Genomic DNA, 14,297 nt, shown 5'->3' with positions numbered 1-14,297 from the left:
AATAAGGTTATATTTTGTTTAATACTAGATTTTAGATTCGTGTCAAATACACGGGTTACACAAAATTATCAGTATAAGAATTAGTATACAAAACAAAAAAATACTTATACATTAAAAGTAAAAAAGTACTTAAAAATGAATTGAGATATTCAAATGTAATAATAAATGATAAATCATATAAAGGTTGGATGAGTGTAGAAGAGGTATTTTTATACAAATTCTTTCATATAAGCAATATCTTAACCTTGATTACACAATTGACTAGGTTCTTATTGATGTGTTAAAAAAAAAATATTTATTTTTGTTATCCATGGTTGTTAAGAATAATAAAAGTAACAGTTGGTTTGTGGGGTTTTATATAAGAAAAATTTGTATCCTGAATATCATTTAACTTCAATTACTAATAATAATGATTATCCTAATTATAGTCTGATTACAATTACTAATAATAACAATATTAAAATTATTTTGATTACAACTAATAATACAAAATAAAATATTGATATAAATAGTAATTCGTATTAATCCAAATGTTGTAACCTCTCTAACTTTTAGCTATATTATTTGTTATTAGATAAACATTATGCAGTAAAGTATTAATTATTTCTAATTTAGGTTAAACTGTTAAAGTGTAAATTGATGATGAAAAAAAAAATCCATAAGGTGATGTAAATTATATTATGAGTAGTTATCTATATATATGATAAATTCTATAAAAAAAATTATAAACGTACGGGAAAGAATTAGGAAGAGGATTAGGATAAGGTTAATGTTAGTTATACTAATCTTAATATATATATATATATATATATATATGGTCGACTTTTTTTTAAATCATCTTTTATTATACTAAAGCACAGTTGCTCTAATAACTTATCGACTAATCACATCTCTCGATTTTTTTAAGTTGACTTTCGTTTCCAATTTTAACTAATTTTGACTTTAATTTACACTTTTTTGTTTTCCATCACAAAATTACACATTTTACCCAATAATTTTAATAGAATAATAAAAATAATATTAGCTAATATATATCCGATAGAATAATAACTAATATTTATCTAATATAATAATAACCGATATATATCCAATAGAATAATAACTAATATATATCCAATTATATGTTCTATCAAATCGTTTAATTTCATCAAATTGACTCTCGCTTATGTTATCAATAAAATTAATTAGAAATTAAAAATCCTAATAATCATTATCTAAATATACTATTATATTAGTATTTATATTAATTTTTATAAGTCTCATTAATTTACATTTTTTTTGTTTTCCATCAATAATTTATACTTTTTAGCCCTGAATGCTTAATTTATATTTATTTTTAGCCATCAACTTAAGAGTATTTTTTAAAATTTATATTAAAAAAAATTCAACACATGAGATATTGTCTACAAAAATTATTTCAAAACCTAATGATTTATTAACCAATCAAATCACTCAATTTTATCAAATTGACTCGCGCTAATGTATTGTTTTCCATCAACAATTTACATTTCTTAGCCATGCGTACTTAATTTATTTTTATTTTTAGCCATCAATATTTATCATAGGATAGGTGATTGAAAATAAACTTATTCGTGTTAAGGGCTCGCATCATGATCAAATACGTATGCTTAAATGTCAAGTACATGATCACAATTATGTTTATATTTTAATACTTAATTATTTTTCATAATAATATTACATGATGAGTACAACTGGTTTTAAAAAACTTTATAATAGAGAAATTATTATAGCATGTGACTTATGGAATGACTACAACAAGCAATTCCATCAATATGTCTCAGCTAATAATGATAGTGACGAACCTGTGATTATTGTATTATAACTTGCAAAGTATAACACTTGGAACCGTATATCTTCAAATTATAAGCTTTTATGACTTAAATGTATGAAGATCTAATATTAATAATATCGTAAACCCTGTGTTCAGTGTTGGACACGGGTCTAAAATCTATTATAATATACTATAAGTAATATATAAATAATATAATAATAATAATATGTTGATCGATTTCCATGTTGTTGTTAACGTACTCATCTAATGATGGTATCATAATCATAATATACAATAAACAAATATATTAATGTCAAAATTATATAATTTATAGTTTTTTAATTAATGATTTAGTAATTAAAGTAGATTTTAGGCCCGTATTTAATATACGGGACTTGACTTACGACGTTATTAATAATTTTTTAATTTGATAAGATTAAGAACATAATCAGATTTTATTTAAGTGAAACTGAACATTTGAATGGGTTAATAATTAGTTAGGAAAATTATATTTTGTTATATGTAAAGACAAAAATATATTTACTTGGTGGTGGTCATTGTAAAAACATCGCAATAATGTACAGTTTTGGGATAACAATGCAACAAGCTATGACCTTTATTATATTGTATTTGCTTCGTTTCTTTGAAAATAGCACACGTTGTAGCTATTTTTTTCCTTGGACTCATAGCAAATTAGTCTGAGTCATTTGACGTAATTTTATCTATCCTTGGTGCCTTGCCATAGTATTTAGTAACAAATTCAGTCATCTCAACAGAACTTATTAAGATTGATACCCTTGTCATTTTAACATCTTTTATTTATATTTGACAAAATATTAGTTTATCACATATTAACATTTTAATAGATTTATAAGTATTCCTCGCGTATTATGCGGGAAAATAATCTAGATGAATAATATATATTATATATCTAATAGATTAATAGCTAATATATATCCTGATAATAATACTATCTATCTTTTATCTAATCTAATAGAATAATAGCTAATATTATATGTCCAATAGATTAGTTGAAAAAATAAATTAAATTAAATATAAATATATTAATATTTTAAAAGTATTTACATTATTATCCTTTTTTGAAATTTTGTTACTAATTGTTATTACACATTTAAAATAAACAAATAATGTAAAAATGTCATCTTTATAAAAAATACTTAATACGGTGTCATATTCTAATTGAAATATTTTAGATATGTTTCATTTAAAATATATAGATTACTTTTTTATTAATAAAAATCGTAAGCTATATTTTAAATCATAATAAAAGAAAATTAATATTAATAATGTCGTAACACCTTATATCTATATAATATATATATATATATATATACTCTTTAATTGGAGGGTGCTATTGAACCCGAGAAATCCTACTTCATATATTGTGTGTGTATATATAACGTCGAGTTTAATCAAATTATCAACAACGGTGTTAAGAAGTCCGAGTTTAGCTTAGGTTAGTGCCGACTTTGGGAACGTCAACCTTTAACATCGATCTGCAATTTTGGAGCATTTGGTGACGGAGAAGTTGTGCTCTATTAAATAAAATAAAATAAAAATTATCAAAATTAATGATATATAATTTAGCATGTACATATCTTTTCTACATGACTATTGTGATTAATATTAACTATAAAAGAATTTGAAAAAAATATAATATTTTTATATACACCTATATTATCAATTACTGTACATTTACCTAAACAAAGAAAAAAAACTTTTTTCCAACCTCTTTTTTTTCTATTCTATTAAAAATTAAAACAACTCAAGATATTTATTCTAGCAATAGAGAGATTTATCTTAAAACTAATGTTTCCAACACCGGTGATGTACTTCCAAAGAAGATGTTTATGACAACAAAGACGTCGTTTGTATGTATTCTTTATTTATTAGTATTTTTTAGGAATAAAATTTTAAATATACCCTTTAGATTTTACATTGTATCAAAATTAGAGTGAGAGTTCCGGCCATGGTTATATTTCATAAATTTTGCAAAGTTGTTATAGAATAAAATCTAAACTCAATACAAATGCTTTGCCTATGGTGGATTCTAACTCGACAATTTATGAAAAAATATTCCTTTGGGTATTTAGGATATATTATTATTCTTTATTTCGATTGATAAAGATCACAATTTTTTTTTTTTAAAGGTGGAAGGGGTAAGGGAGGGGGGAGGGGTCGAACTTGAAAAATGAAATGTAATGGATCGATTGGAAGGTGATTGTTAGGTAAAAAAGTGGGTGACTTAGGTTTTGGTGGTCTGGATGCTCTTAATTTAGCATTGATGTACAAATGGATATAACATGTGGTTCAAAATTTGGATGCCTTTAGGATTAAAATCATCCATGTGATCCATGCTTCTGAGTCTGTGTTCCTATGTAAAACAAATGGTAATAATATATGGACAAATATATGGTCCTCATTATCCGATGCACACTCCAATGCCAGCCCCATTAAGATGTTACTAAAGAACAATTGAGATTGAAAATAAGACAATATTCTGTAATGATCATTGGCTTGATGTTGTTAATCTCGCAACTCGATTTAAAAGGTTGTATGCCTTGGCACAGTCTAAAAAATGTGTCATGTATAATATTTTTGATGATATGACATGGATATATAAATGACATCGAACTATTTGAGATGACATGCATAAGCAATAACTTTTGACATTGAATAGTTTGTTAAATTGGCAAGACTTAATGAGCAACACAATAAGTGTCTGTGAAATTATCAAGGTCAAAAGAGCAAATGTTAATAAAGTGAAATTTAACATTTAAATTTGTTAATAATTACTTAAGAAAATTGTGTTTTTTATATACATACAACTATAAAACTATATTTACTCGTGTATTATGCAGGACAATAATCTAGTTCCTAATAAACCAAGAATACTAATTTCAACAATATCAATATATTCGATAACTTCAATGGAACCAACAAACATTTCGCCAATGATAACAAATGCCCTACAACCATAGTTGTTAGACTCTTACCAGTTGAGTCAATTTAGATCAAAAACTAGACGACTCGCTGGGTGAATCTTTTTTTTTTCCTGACTCTTACGAGTCGCGGTGTGAGTTTAGAATGAGCCAATGCGAGTCGCAAACTTATAATTATTGTAGTTTGATAAAACGGTTATATATTATGGGGTTGGGTATTGTAAAACAACTATTAAAGTAAAACAAATAAGACATGATCTTGACCTTTGGATCATGGTTAAATTGATGCACGAAGATTCACGAAGCAATTGATGCACAATGATTTTCATGATGCACGGTGATCTTCAGTGAAGAAAAATCTATTGTTTTATTTATTTTACTTTAATACTTGTTTTTATTTTACCTAAAATCTATATATTATATACTATATTTATGGTTATATTATTTTGTATGTTATATATGTTTCTTTGATTCTTTTAGTATGAATTTTAACATAAGCTGTAAGTTTATGACTCAAAAATAACGAATATGTAATATTTTGGTAATGTTATTAAGATAGTTAACTTATATTTTGTTTATAAATATGTCACACAAACACACACACATATATATATTATATAATTATACAATATTATGTAGTGTATAAAAATGTCCCGACTCTTACGAGTCGAGTCACAAGTAAAAATTAGGTTTTCAAGTTGAGTCAAAAGTTACGAGTCGACAACTATGCCTACAACAACAATCGCCTACAACAATAACTTTTTTATTCAATCCTACACCACTTTGTACTTACTACTTAATCACACATCTATCTTCTTTTTAACTCGAAGTGTTGTCAACGAAAATAAATAAAGATAACCAGGAAAAAAAAAAACGATTTTCAACCATCCATAGTCGACTTAATTAAGTTGCGCCTAAAATGTTAAGTTTAGCAAAAAAAATTGGATGATCATTTCAGGGATCCATCTATCACCACTAATCAAAATAAAAAAAAAAACAAAATTATTTTTAAATCAAGCATCAAAATTTTAAACATCCATACTCCTTATTAAAGATTATACACCCGCTCAAAATGGAAAGTGTTACTAAAATGTCACATGCGAAATTACCAAAATGTCCTTAATAAACACCCCACCATGGAAAGGTTTTTATAAATTACCAAATTTGCCCTTAATGAATTAATTTACATCCTAAACCCTTATCTTGCTAATTTACATTCTAAGTCCTTATCTTATAAAATAGTTCTATTATCTTAACATCAACTTACACCACTCGACACCAATTGTCGATGTTATCACCACGCGTCACCAACTCAACTATACCGTCGTCACCATTACCGTTGTCGCATTGCGCAGGTACCATGCTCGTTATCTTTAACAAAAATTTGGATGATCATTTATAAAGATTAACATGTCTATACTAACCAAGATAACACTTTTTTTAATTATCAAAATAATGGTTAACTTATATATATATATCAATGAAAAACATTAGTTATGAACATGTTTCGAAACAATAAAAATAGTTTTAATCATCAGAAATTAAGAAGTTTGAAATAATTTTAGTAACGTCTTTTTTTAACTATCAAATTTTTGTTTTTCTTTTTCAAACATCAAACCTTATTAAATCAAAAGTAATGGTAAAGTGGAATACATAAAATGTTTAGAGTGATTAAAAAGGAAGTGCAATTGTAAAAATATAGATTGTGTAATTGTTAATATTAATTTAGAATATTTTACCTCTAATGGGCTTATTGGGCTTTGACGGTTCACTTTTACTTTTGGCTGTCTAAGAAATTGTTTGGGCTTTTACAAGTTTTTATGGCTTGTGCTCTAAAGCTTAAACCATTTAAAATTCTTGTTTAAAGTTAGAAAATGGTAAATCTTCTTACAAATTAACTTAAAAATCATATAAATCAGAACAAAATAACATATGGATTCCACTCAATTTCTTCTGACCTTACCCCTCAAGTTTTTTCATATGTTATCATCTTATTGTTAGAAAGTCTTTTCATGTTTAAGAGTATTAATAATTTTCTTTCAACTTTTGTAGTCATTTGTTTAAAACACACTAATCTAACAGGCTCACACATAATGGTGGTTAAAAATGTGATAAATAAATTATCTACCAATAAACTAAAATAGGATTGACATGACACGTGGCGTAATCCTTGATTGACACGTGTCCTTTTAATTTATTTGTTTTGTTAAATTAGCTTTTTTAGTTGTATACAAATTCAATTTTCTTATTAGACTTAAAACTAAACTTTAAATCTTGGCTTATTAATACAAAAGATATTAAAACCTTATGTGATTGATCGTTCTCTTATTAATAAATTGTCTCTTTTTTCTTTCTCAATTGACATGTTCTTGACACAACACGTTGCGTGATCTTTGATTGACACATGTCCTTTTAATTTATTTATTTTGTTATATTAGCTTTTTTTAGTTGTATATAAATTCAATTTTCTTATTAGACTTAAAACTAAACTCTAAAATCTTGGCTTATTAATACAAAAGATATTATAACCTTATTTGATTGATCGTTTTCCCATTAATAAGTTGTGTATTTTTCTTTTTCAATTATTCAAATCCTATTACTTGCATTAATTATAATAAGTTATTAACATGAAGAGTTCAAAATTTTGAGTTTACGATTCGAAATTACAAGACTATTTGGTTCTAAAAATTTAAGGTAAACCTAAAATTCTAACTAAACATATATTATATTTATCATTACTGTTTATTGTATTTAGCTTCGCTCATCGATTTATTTTAACCACAATTTATTTCATACTCACGTATTATGTATGAGGCATATTCTTTTTTTATGATACAATCTATATAGCTACCGTATATCGTACGAGTATTAGGACTAATAATTTAATATAACAACTAATAATGTCAATTAAGTTTAAAAATATCTTCTCTTAGTTATATGGAGATTTATAATTGTATTATAGGTGGTATTTTTTAAAAATTCGAAATAAACTTATCAATTATGCTGTAAAACAAAGTGTTTATTGATCATTGTTATAACCACCAATCCACCATTTTTAAAATTCGAAGTAACTTACCAATTTTGCTGTAAAACAAAGTGTTTCTTAATTAAATCTTAAATAATATTGATAATGTAATTATAACCATTAACCATTGCATAATTACGCGCCAGCAGATGAAGTTTTCCCAATTTAGATTATCCGAAAAAAATGAAATCTTTTATTTTACTAACATGTATTTGGTTAATTGAAACATCCAATGACTATTTCCAAACCTTTCCCAAACCTTGAACCTAGCAAGATTGAACTTGAAACTTATTGTAAAAATGTTAAGATATATATCAATCACTAGACCATCATGAAAGTGGTTTTGGAGATGACCAAGAAAATTTTAGGAAACGGTCACGTAATAACGGGGTAAGAGGTGTATATCTGGACAGACTCGCCTTCTCAATTGACATGAGTATGGAAAGCAACACCTGCTTACCCATATAGCTACGTTTCCTTAGATCTCTAACCGTGTTAGAGACCTTTGTTTCAGCATCTAAAACATAAACATGGTGTTTTAGGACAAAAGTTTGGTGAATTGCGTTTCGGATGAATGTTCTAAAAGTAATACCAGTGACTAGCTTTACCAAATTGTCTAGGTTAACAAAAGGTAATAAGTCTACTTTCTACGGGTGGGTAATCCAAACCGTGATTTTTGATCATCTAATCAAGACCAATAATTCCATTACTCGCCTATTCAAACTGCAGACATATTTGGTTATCCCAAATGTCGAAACCAAACCATTGGCGTTTCTGTTCTTTGTCATCAAGAACATGACAGAAAACAAGATACGTCGCCTTAAAGGACCATTAAGTTGATCTAATGGGACAGTACAGCAAACCGTATCGTTCATCATTTTTATTAGTACTAAACATTATTTTAATCATATGTTTAACACCAAGTTAAAGAAGCCTCAATACAAGTAGTCCTTTTACTTATTTTTTTTTTTCAAACATTTGCATATGTTACTACCCCATAGCGTAGCTTGCGCTTGGTAAGTTGATCACTGTGCTCTTAACTTTCGTCATCATATTAATACTGTTTGTGATTCCTTGAGATCCTATCCCGCTGTCCTTAAGACCCTGTCGATTTATAGTATCCAAGATTAGTATCAGTAATCATAAATTCAATTTGTTAAGTCAAAACATTGATATAAGTTTTGTGAGAGATTACCTGAAATGGGAAGTGATCAGGGCCACGAGCAGATGCCGAATTAATCTGGACTGTGCCTGTCTCCATCGCGTCACTGATCAAAATAGCTTTGTTGATGTCCTTGGTAAAGACACATCCCTGTTCATTGTTAAAAGTTACGCACAAGTTAGGCTAACCTGCTCTGACTCTGGGCTCGCAAAGCAAGTCTGCCACTGGGATTAGTCTGCTCGCGAACGAGTAACACACGCATGATCATCCAAAAAAAAGACTTTACAAACTTTAGGTGTATACCTGAAGGCCGAAATTGCTGGCATTGCAATGATGGATCCCTTCTTCGATGGAGTTGATCCTAATAACGGGCACAATGGGCCCAAAGGGTTCCTCCCATGCGATTCTCATGTCAGGTCGAACATTATCAAGCAGCAATGGCCAAATGAGGTTGCCCTCCCTCTTATATTCTTGGCAAAAGGTTGCCCCTTTTGTCTGTGCATCCTTAGCCAACCCTTCAATGAAATTAGCTGATGACTCCGATACAACAGGGGTGATATCACAATCTTCCTCGGGTGGGCCCACCTTTAGTTTCGCCACTTTAGCGTTTACTTTCTCGACTAGTGCATCTGCAACTGATTCCATCACCAGCACAACCTTAATAGCAGTGCATCTCTGACCACTATACATGTCCATGGGCTTCCATCATTTCATTTTATATTATAAATGCAACAAACGATTAAAATGAAAATCATCCGTTGCTTGCTATTCATTGTCGGAATCTATCTATAGTCTCTGCAGTATTTAATGATTCTAGCAAGAGTTACCTGTAAGAAAATCCTCCTTTGATGATATTTGCTGCTACTAAATCAAGATCAGCATCTTCAAGCACTATACAAGCGTCTTTTCCTCCGAGCTCCATCTGAAGTGGCACCATTCCAGCTTTTTTGGAGATCGCGATTCCAGTGTCACCACCTGTGAAGCTGGAAAGGAATACGCAAATAAATCAAGAATTGTAGTTGCACATCCCACATAAGATTCACAAAATGAAATGGTATAAATGCGCATACCCTGACTTCCATCTATGTTTTGTATTAGAGTAATGATCCGTACACCACTACTTTTTAGCTGTACACCACCAAACATGTACAATACCTTAAACCATACTTGGTGGCGTACGGCTAAAAACTAGTTTTTATTATCTTATGCACTAATCGAATACAAGTACCTGATACAATTAACTCCGGGATGCATCGTTAGAAAATCGCCAATCTCTGATCCTTTTCCAGTAATACAACTGATTAGGCCTTTAGGAAAGCCTGCCAAGTGAAAGCAGTGGACCATATGGAGGCAAGCCACTGCACCCTGAAAAGCAGATTCCAAAAAAAAGCCTTCAGAAAACAAAACAAAAACTACTTTTAAAAAAAAGAGTCATGACATTTGACTCCTAAATCACCTGAGTTGGGGGCTTGAGGACTAGTGAGTTTCCTGCAATAAGTGCTGGACCAATTTTGGAGACGGCGAGGTTGACTGGGTAGTTGAAGGGAGGTATGGCCAAGACAACTCCAAGTGGAATCTGTGATTGTTAAAAAAACTGATCAAAATCCGAAACCAATTTCCCTTTTTTGTTTAGTCCTGTTCCAAGTTGGGGCTTGAGGACTAGTGAGTTTCCTGCGATCGATATGAAAACTTTCTGTAAGAGATGTTAAATATGTACCTTTGAAGTGAGGCAGTATTTAGTCCTCTCATTGCCGGGAAAACTATCAGAAACCAAGAACTTGCCTTCTCCTAGAATCCTAACCCCTTCCTCAGCACAATACGATATGAGATCCCCTGATCGAACGACCTATATAACAATGTACAACTTTTAGTACAAGAAGTTATATAAAATCATTATATGTTTTTTTCTCAAAAAGTGACCATTTCTTGGTCCAAATTAGTTGCATTTCATATATGAAAAGTAATATTTTTTATTTCATTTTTCATTATACATTACTGAGTAATATGTTTTTTTAAGTGATTTTACAATGTGCTACCTCAGTGACAGAATCCTTTGCGGGTTTTGCAATCTCGTTAACCAGGCACTGGGCAATGGGAGCCTTATGCTCTTTCAGAATAGCGGCGGCCTTGTGAAGAAGCTCGGCTCGCTTCCAAAGTGGTGTTTTTGCCCAATGCTTTTGAGCGATTTTTGCTGATTCCATCACCTTGTTCACCTCTTCTTGTGTACATGCTAATAAATTGGAGAGATTTATTTAGCTGTTTTTTCTGAAAAATTTAGATTAACATGTGTTTCTGGTAGAACTTAAGTTATGTCCTATTAAAAATAAATTTCTAAAACAATTGTTTATTTCAACCTTTTAGCTATTTGAACTCATACATATAATTTCTTATTCACTTCAACATTTTAGTAGCATTATTATTTCCCAAAATTTTATTGAAAGTATACCTTACACTTGTCTTAATGGGCTGCCATCCAAAAAAAGAAAATCTTGATGGGCTATTTCGGTACAATCAATGTGTTAATGGACTCTTATCTTTAAAATTGCATGGGATGTTTGTGAAAACTGTCTGAAATGCAATTATTAAATGGTCCCAGGCCCCAGGGGTACCGAAGATAAAGGTATAGTACAATTTAGAATGCATAACGTACAAACAGAATAAAAACTTCGGATAAGAGAATCAGTATATACCTCTGCAACTAACAAAGTGTCATGTTTGCTTACAATTAAATTGACTTTATAGTCTATTTTAATTCTATTTCATGTATATTGTAAACAAAATTCTATTACATGTTTAGTAAATTTTAGCTTGTGATTATACTTAAAATAAGTATACCTACTGAAATATATTTTAAATGATTTCATTATGCTTAAAATAAATATACTTAAAATAACCAAATTATACTTAAAATAACCGAGTTATATGAATTGTTTGAGTTTTAAATGTATATTTTATTATTATAATTTCATCAAATATTATATAACACAAAACAAAATATTTAAGGTCAAAGTTTATAAAAATTGGCTTGGAATATTCAAAATATGTCACATTTAGTGGGACGGAGTGAGTATTTTATTATAGAAAAGAGCATTCAAAATTATATGCGTGGAATATATATATATATATGCATCAGTAAGATACTTTTAACTCTTTTGATCCTGTTGCCTTGGCATCATTTTTACTAAATTAAGATGATCGGATTTCAAAATTCAAGTGCATGCCCGGTAATTCATAACCAACATTATATGAAATTGTGAATTTCGATTCATTGACTAGTTAAGATCATCAAACTAGCTAGACTTTGATAGTATGAAGTGGGCTTAATATGGTCAAAAAAGAATAGAAGTACATATATCTAGTTTGACAAATACATAGTTTGATAAAGTATATATAATGGTACCTTGAACCTTGTATTGAGTGGTTCTAGTAGTGGGATTGATAATGGCAACAGATTTGCCAGAAGAAGATTTCTTCCATTCACCATCTGTATAGTATTTGAACACTTCTCCTTCGATAATATCTTCAAAAACACCACTTCCTGCCATTATTGATATGTTTTTAATTTGTTGAGTTTCTCTACACCTTATCTCCTCAAATATGTGTTTAATTTGTGTGGGTGAGAGAGACCCAATGAATCAATCAATGAATGAATGGTGATGGTTTAATTTCTTGAGGTTTGTATAAATATTGGAGGAAGGTGAGCCACACTTGGTAGCATGTATTCCAAGTGTTGAATAATAATAGCAAATGTAGCTAAAAGTTTTTTATGTAAAAAGTAAAAACTAAAAATGGAAAATCTTAAATGCTGTTAAAAGTATAAAAAATTTAGCCCTTGTATTTTATACATGTTAGAATAAAAAACTCAGTCCTCTATATGTGAGGAGAGACAGCAGATAACTCATGCTGTTAATGGCATGAACTAAAAAGACTTTAATTTGTTTATTTACCCTCAAACTAATAAATTTGCATTTATATAGTTACACTAGCTTTACTAAATGTATATTCACGCTTTTTTGTGTTTAATGGTTGAACACCAGTTTTTCATGTTGAAAGTCTCGAGTTCGAGATATGGGAATGACATTTCAAAGGTATTTCACAAATAAAGTCTTCCAGTGAAGCAGGTTTGAGTCCTGTAAAGGGGCAGAGTTTTACCCCAATTAAATGTCGTGCCTTTGGGCAGTTTAGTTGAGGGTTTCTCCTCCTACTAGGTATCGAAGGTGAGAGGGCTCTCTAGCACGGACCCGGTTAAGACAACGTAAAATAGATCCCCTGTTGCGAGCAAATGATCCACACCTTTCAAAAAATATCTTAGAATCGTTAAATTAAAAAAAGTTGAAGACAACTCTTTGTGAAACGGTATAACCAATATTTATGGTTTGTCAAAATGTGCGACGATTTATGTACACCTTATCGCCTAAAAAGTGTAACTTTTTATGACCAAAAATGTCTCTATACATATAGTTCTATTCTCACAAGTAAATTTATGAATTTCCATGGATAAATTCTTTGTTCTTGACACTAAATTTAATTGTCTTATCCCGAATAAAAATTTCATAAAACCAGACAATATATATGGTCCAAATATATTATCGCGATCGAATATAGTACTATAATAAACCGACCTTGTCTAACTCATCGAAGTTTAAAAATGAACACCAACTTTGGAACTTCAACAATTTTGAGAGAATTTCCCAAAAAACACCGGAGGTTAAAAGTAAAAACTGGAAAGAAAAAATCTCAAACGGGATCTGATACGACAAAATTCAAATAGTGATGGATGAACCAATAAAAGAGAATACAAAATCAAAAAAATATTGTTCAAGAAACCAAGAAAGAGTGGAAGAAAAAAAAACCTGAACGAGAACCGGTATGACAAAATCCGAAACCAAAAGAAAAAACCCCAAATGAGATCCGATATAGTAAAATCCAAATAGTGATGTGGGGTATAAGATGAATCAATAGAAGAAAACACAAAAGCAAAAAAGTTGTCCAAAAATCAAGAAAAACCAAAAGAAAAAAAAACTCGAAAGAAATAAGATATGACAAAATCCAAATAGTAACGCGAAGTGTAGGTAAACTAATAGAATAGTGTCACGTGTCTTCAAAAACTAAGATATGACACTGTTCATTAGCTTCGTCCTTAATGATTATACAATTTGTCACTCCATAAAATCTATACCGTTAATATTTTAGCACCCTAAAATTTTCTTTCCGAAAGGTATGAATTATTTGCGAATGAACCGAGGCTAAAATACGTTGTTTTAATCGGTCCACTAGAGAGTCCCCTTGCAGTCGCAACATAAATCTTCAATTTAAATCTCTTAATAAGAAACATTTACCATGTTGGATATTTTA

General features: G+C 29.5%; 1 protein-coding gene across 1 annotated transcript; it reads right to left on the bottom strand.

Annotated features, from left to right (window-relative positions):
* Positions 1-8,497: 8,497 nt before the first annotated feature.
* LOC122599003 (NADP-dependent glyceraldehyde-3-phosphate dehydrogenase) lies at positions 8,498-12,595 on the bottom strand. The gene is made up of 9 exons (XM_043771451.1): positions 12,343-12,595; positions 10,979-11,172; positions 10,660-10,788; positions 10,399-10,518; positions 10,171-10,307; positions 9,770-9,925; positions 9,246-9,624; positions 8,976-9,092; positions 8,498-8,884 (listed from the first exon to the last, which is right to left on the bottom strand). Exons 1-9 carry the CDS (start codon positions 12,485-12,487, stop codon positions 8,771-8,773), a joined length of 1,491 nt encoding a protein of 496 aa, XP_043627386.1. The 5' UTR covers positions 12,488-12,595; the 3' UTR covers positions 8,498-8,770.
* Between the last annotated feature and the right edge of the window lie 1,702 nt (positions 12,596-14,297).

Source organism: Erigeron canadensis, chromosome 5, assembly GCF_010389155.1.
Source record: "Erigeron canadensis isolate Cc75 chromosome 5, C_canadensis_v1, whole genome shotgun sequence".
NCBI lineage: Eukaryota > Viridiplantae > Streptophyta > Magnoliopsida > Asterales > Asteraceae > Erigeron > Erigeron canadensis.
This window is presented reverse-complemented; position numbering and strand designations above follow the sequence as displayed.